This window comes from Propithecus coquereli, unplaced genomic scaffold, assembly GCF_000956105.1.
Source record: "Propithecus coquereli isolate 6110/MARCELLA unplaced genomic scaffold, Pcoq_1.0 Scaffold158, whole genome shotgun sequence".
NCBI classification, from domain to species: Eukaryota; Metazoa; Chordata; class Mammalia; order Primates; family Indriidae; genus Propithecus; species Propithecus coquereli.
In genome coordinates this window covers 1,988,532-1,995,207 of record NW_012140302.1, presented here as the reverse complement: position 1 = coordinate 1,995,207, position 6,676 = coordinate 1,988,532, and the positions used below count along the sequence as shown (strand labels likewise).

The window sequence follows — 6,676 nt, the reverse complement described above, 5'->3', positions numbered from 1 at the left end:
GCTTGAGCCCAGGAGTTTGAGGTTGCTGTGAGCTAGGCTGACACCAGAGCACTCACTCTAACCTGGACAAGAGAGTGAGACTTTGTCTCAAAAAAAAAAAAAAAAAAGTGAATTAGTGGTTTTAGGTGCAACCATTGTAAAGGTTGCCTGGATCATTATTTCATTAGGGATAGCAAAATGGTTGTATTCTAGTTTATCATTCTTTTGTTTGTTAGCTAAATTTCTATAGAAGAAAAACTGTCCCTTATCAAATCTTTGATCACCCTGAGGTACAATTCATACAGGAAAGGAAAGATAAATGCTTGATACTTTCTAGAAGGGTACTTTTCTCAATAAATTTACAGTGAACGTAATAGTGGATAACTTTTACACGTATTTACCTTAAGATCTACAGCAAGACAAAGATGTTCCTACTATTATTGCCATCGTATAACGTATTACTGGAATTCCTTGTCAACAATACAAGTGAAGAAAAATAAAAGGTGAAAATATTGGAAGAGATAAAATTGTCATTGTGTACAGACTATACATATGTTTACCTTGGAAAAAATAACCACAACAGAATCAAACTATTAGAACTTCCTTGAGTTCATCAAGGGTACTAAAAATTAATACTGTTTCTTTTCATCAGCCTCTAATCTTCTTATACAAAGGACTTATATGAAGAAAACTTTAAAATTTCAATAAAGGACATAGGAAATAATCATAGACATAGTAATTTACTCCTGTTAGGGATGCTAATACTCCTGAAGTTTATCAATAAATTCCAAATAATCTGTCAAAATTTTAGTTGGATATTTTATAAAAACTCTGTAAACTTACTCTAAATGATGTGTGGAAGAGTAAATGTTTGTGAATAGCTTAGCTTTTTAAAAAAGAATAAAAGGATACTTATCCTATGAGATATTAAGACATACTACAAAGCCATATTAATAACTGTGGTATGATATAAGAATAAACAAATAGATCACTCAGATATATTATAGAGCTTAGACATAGACCCATGGATACATGGGAACTTAATATATTATAAAGGTGACATTATAATCAATAGGTGAAAGAATGTTTAGTAGATAGTGTTGGAAAAAAAGTAGCCCATTTTATACAGAGAAATAAGACTATGTCTTTTCTGCATCATATTCAAAGGTAGACTCCAGATAGATTAAATACCTAAGTATGGAAGGTAAAACCAAAAGGTTAATAGAAGAAAATGAAAAATATTTTTGTGACCTGGGTTTGGGAAAGAACTTCTTAAAACCTCAAAGCACAAACCAAATGTATATATTAATATAATTGCATCAAAATAGGGAGTTCTGTTTAGCAAAGGGGACTCCATCACCCCATGGGCAAAATTAATACAAATTAATTTTGTATTTTTTAGTTTGACAAAATGAGAGACAATACTTTCAATGTTTGATATTGACAAGCAATCGTCCTCCTCCAGACCAGTGTATACAAGGAACTCCTAGAAATAAACAGATAAAGAAAGCAGTCCCAGCAGGAAGATGTACGAAGAATATTAACAAGCAATTTAAAGAAAAGGAAACCCCAAAAGCAGCAAGCATATGAAGAGTTACTCAAACATTAGCAATCACAAATGCAAATTAGAACAATAAGATATCATTTCATATGTTAGGTTGACACACATTAGAAAATGATAATACCAAGTGCTAGTGAAGATGGAGGGCTATAAAAACCTTTGCGCAAGTATGACCCAGCAGTTCTACCCTTGAGCTTATATGCAAAGAAAACAGATCTATAAGAGATCATTTACAGGGATGTTCATTGCAACATTATTTGTGGTAGAAAGGCATTGGAGGTAATCCAGGTGTCCAGCACTGGGATAGTAGAGGGATAAAATGTTTGGGATACATCACTCAACACAGAACACTTTTCACCAGATATGTGTGGGGTTTTTCCCATACACAAGCAATTCTCCAGTGGACACCAACTGGGTGTCCTACAATTTGTTTAAATTCTGACACCACCTATCTGGAGATAGCATAAGATCCCACAGGTTGAGAGCTTGGTTCTGCAAGACTGTCCTCCACTTCATAACCCAATTGCAAGTAATAAGTTGTCACCTGTACTTGTGACCAACCAGCCATGAATTGGTGATTCCTGTGACCCTTTCCTCAGGTTCAATTAATTTGCTAGAGCAGGTCACAGAACTCAGGGAAACACTTTACTTAAGTTTACCCATTTATTAAAGGATAGTACAAAGGATACAGATGAACAAACAGCCAGATGGAAGAGATGCATAGGACAAGGTATGTGGGAAGGAAAACAGAGCTTTGATGCCCTTTCTGGGCACACCCACCTCCAGGCACCTTTACCTGTTCAGAAATATGGAAGCCCTTCAAAACTAGTCCTCTTGGATTTTTGTGGAGATTTCATTACATAGATGTGATTGACTGCATCATTGCCCATTGCCGATCAACTCAACCTTCAGCCCCTGGGTGTGGCGGAAAGTTTCAATCCTCTAGTCACAAAGTTGGTTCCCTGCCATCATCTCCCATCCTGAGGCTATCCAGGAGCTCACCAGCCATCAGTCACTTTAGTAGAACAATAGACTCTCTTATCAGTTCTGTGTCTGGAACTAGGGTCAAAGACCAAATATTAGCAAAAGATTCTCCTGGCACCTCTGTCTATCTATAGGGGTTTTAGGAGCTCTATGTCAGAACCTGGGGGCAGAGACCAATATGTATTTTAATTTTACTCCCCATTTCATTTCACAAATTATAGAGATTCTCTTATTTAAGATATGATCTATAAATATTAATATATCTAACAGGTAGTATGATAAAAGCAAATGAAACAATTGAGGGCACTACAGCAAACCTGTGAAATTCTTAAATCTCCTGTTAGGATGTCTCATGGGCCATACATGTTGTGTAAATACCAGATGTAGTAACTAAATAAGGAGACCCATATCAGTTTGTGTGCTGAACATGTGGAACGTTTAATTTCGTCTTTTAGGTCTAATGTACTTATTTATTTTAGAGTTGGAGTCTTGCTCTGTTACCTAGGCGGGAGTGCAGTGGTGTGATCATAGTTCACTGCAGCCTGGAACTCCTGAACTTAAGCAGAGTGATCCTCCTGCCTCAGCCTCCTGAGTAGCTAGGACTACAGGCATGCACCATCACATTCAGCTATTTTTTCTGAGAGATGAGGTTTTACCACATTGCCCAGGCTGGTCTTGAACCCCTAGCCTCAAGCGTTCCTCCCACCGTAGCCTCCCAAAGTACAGGAATTACAGTCATGAGCCACCATACCTGACCTAAAATTTAAATAGAAGCATATGTTCTGATATTGTCTTCTTGCATCCCAGTTGATATTCTTGCCTTTCTGGAGGTGCATACGTGTCACTTTGAAGACTGTTGGTCTCAAACACCTTTTTGGAGGAGGTTATTTGAAATCCTAAGAGATGAATCTTAAGAATTTGTACACATTTTGAATCTATTCCATATACATCTCTGTGTTTTAATATATAATGTTATTTCCCCAAATCTGTGGGAAAATTTATCATTAAGTTAAAATTTACCATTGTACTAATACGTGCCTTGAAAAACTCCTTAGTACACATCCACTATGACAAGCAGGTTCTTAAACTAATTTCATTGGTCAAAGATCTGACAGATCTTTGGAAATGATATTTCCTTTCTCATAACACCAAAAAACTTCACTATTCTGATTGTTCTAGGATGAGTTCCAATTTAAAGTAGTCTGTTGTGAAATATATAGTTATTTTATGACACTATGATTTTTTTTTCCTTTAACTTTACAGAGACTGTGCAGTTGATCCAACTTGTGTTTTATGCATGGAGTGCTTTTTGGGAAGTATTCACAGAGACCATCGATATAGGGTTAGTAATATTCAAATAATAACCATACCCAGTATTGAATTTTATACAAATATCTTTCCTTTCTATTTGAAACCCAAAGATTTAACATTAACATGGAGGAGAGTGGTTTAAAGAATGTATTATTTAAATGCCATTAAACATGTGATGACAGTGTAGAAATGAATTATGAGTCCACACTTCCTGGAGCTTGTAGTTTAAAAGTGACAACACAGATATCAGCTCTTCCATATTGGTTTTCAACTGGTTTGTTTTTGTTTTGCTATTTTTAAATGTTTATTAAAGAGGCATCTACTACAGTGCAGGAGGGGGCCCAACTCCAGCACATAAGACCTGCCAATTTTATTATTTTTTCACTGCTATAATGCAGTCAGTACTATTCCAAAAATCAGGTGTGTTTGTTTGCTTTTAAGTCAGGGATACAGATAAAGGCAGGTTATTCCTAACCCTGTCCTGGTTCTTCAACTGGAAATTGAAGGCTGACCATGAAGATTCAAAGGTTAGGGAACTATTTTTAGATGAAACTTTTCACCCCAATCATAAAATAGAATGGTAAAGAAGGAATATTTTATGTTTTTTAGTTTTTAATTTTGTTTTCATTTCTGATTTAATCAGTTAGAGAAGGAATATTTTAGTCAACTTGTTCTTAATTCAGGATCCCTGCTGAGTCAGAATTTTTCCTCCTATTTGTTTTTATTCACTCTATCCAAGAGTTGATAACAATGAACTACAGAGCTATAAAATTGGGCTCCTTATATTCTTGTATGTTCTCTTTAGTCTCATAAATCAGTAAGAGAAGCTCAGTTTCCTTCCAGCTGTTCTTCCTGTGTGTGGGAACTGGAGCAAGTTATGTAGGTGGGGTTGTTATTTTCCCAGTGGCTGCCTACCTGCGTTTCTTGGCATATAGCTTTGCATCCCCTGGGAAAAATTGTCATTTGTGTGGTTACATTAATTATATTGTGATGTATAACACAAATATTTACTTTGGGCAGAATATAATAGGGCACATTCTAAAATTTGCTGTATCTAATATCCATTCCTAAACTCTTCCTTAGAGTATTTTAAGAAAAGCAGAATTTCTAGTCTACTAGTTCCCATTATTAACTGATAGGTTCTGTCATGCCGGATTTCTTGAATCATTGCCATATCTTAAGGAAATATGAATAATTCTTGAACCCTGCTGGTTATGAAAAGTTTTTATTATCAGGCAGTCTACTGTTATATTTTCTGAGACCCTGTTACCTGTCCTTTCAGAGTGACTATTTAGGGAGTTTTAGAGAAGAAAAATAAACTGGAGTGCAATGGCATGACCATAGCTCACTGCAGCCTCAAATTGCTGGGCTCATGTGATCCTCCTGCCTCAGCCTCCCTAGTCGCAGGGACTAGAGGCACCTGCCACCACATCTAGCTAATTTTTAATTTTTTTTGTAGAGGGGGAGTCTTGCTATGTTGCCCAAGCTGGTCTCAAACTCCTGGCCTCTAGCAATCCTCCCACCTTGGCCTCGCAGAGTGCTGGGATTACAGTCATGAGCCACCATGCCCAGCCTAAATAGCTCATTTTATTGTGAAATCACTTAAATTAGTTTATAGACTTATTTAAATTAAACTTTAAAACATTGAGAGGTTTAGCATTTTATTTAATTTTATCCCTCCAAAGAAAAACCTAAGCAATGTTATTTTCCTTAGCACTTGATATTCTTATTTATTATCTCATAGCCCTCAGTAAATACTTGTTAACAAGATACTTTACAATTTTTTTTCAAGATGACAACGTCAGGAGGTGGAGGTTTCTGTGACTGTGGTGACACGGAAGCTTGGAAAGAGGGTCCTTACTGTCAAAAACATGAACTTAACACCTCTGAAATTGAGGAAGAAGAGGTAAAAACATTTTCACAAAGTTGTTTTAAAGAAATGCTGTTTAACCACCAGTTTGAAATATTTCCAGAAATAGGAATTAGGTTATAATGTGAGAGAAATAGATAAGCAAATAGTCCTGCCACTATTAACACTAAGTGTACTTCAAAAGTTCTTTGCATTTTGTGGATGCTGTACCATGGCTAGTACAAACCTGAAATTCTGGAAATTTAGTTTAATACAAATTTTTTATTATATTTGGTTGGGGTTTTGTTTTGTTTTACATATATATAAGGTTTTTTTAAAGTCTTAATTTATTATTGAAGGGGTTATTTTTCCTGCATGTGTAGTCCAGTTGACTAAGTTGGTTTTTGTATATCTGTGTTGTGACTAAGACTTTTTAGGCCAGATAACTTTCTTTTCTATTACCTTACGTGGCAGCCAACCCATCATTATCTCCTGGCTGATCGATGTCATTGAATGTGTGATGGGACCAAGCGTTGAGATGATAGCTCAAAACAAATTATCCCTACTCCAGATGCAAATGTGTACTTCTTAAAATTGTTGATCATGTATTATTTTTTTTAAATGATATTTCTAATGAAATAGTGGACTCGCACAAAATAAATGCTTGAATCTCTCTTGCTTTTTCAGACTTCAAAAACTTTGTCTATAAACTCACTTAACTATAATTATACAATGATAAAATCTTTTGGTGATATACTCTAAGAGATTATTTTTATTCTTTTTAATTGACACATAATAATTGTACATATATATGGGGTATAGTGTGATAGTCCAATACATGTATATAATGTACAATGATCAAATTAGGGTAATTAGCATATCCATCACCTCAAACATTTATTTCTTTGTGTTGGAAACATCCAAAATCAAAATCCACTCAAAATAGACAATAAATTGTTATTAATTGTAGTCACCCTATAGTGCTATAGAAC

General features: G+C 35.3%; 1 protein-coding gene across 1 annotated transcript in view; it reads left to right on the top strand.

Annotated features, from left to right (window-relative positions):
• Positions 1 to 6,676, top strand: part of UBR2 (ubiquitin protein ligase E3 component n-recognin 2) — a 195,953-nt gene that overhangs the window by 30,383 nt on the left and 158,894 nt on the right. Inside the window, 2 exon segments of the mRNA XM_012640800.1 lie at positions 3,788 to 3,866; positions 5,628 to 5,821. Of these exon segments, the coding sequence (XP_012496254.1) occupies positions 3,788 to 3,866; positions 5,628 to 5,821 (273 nt within the window).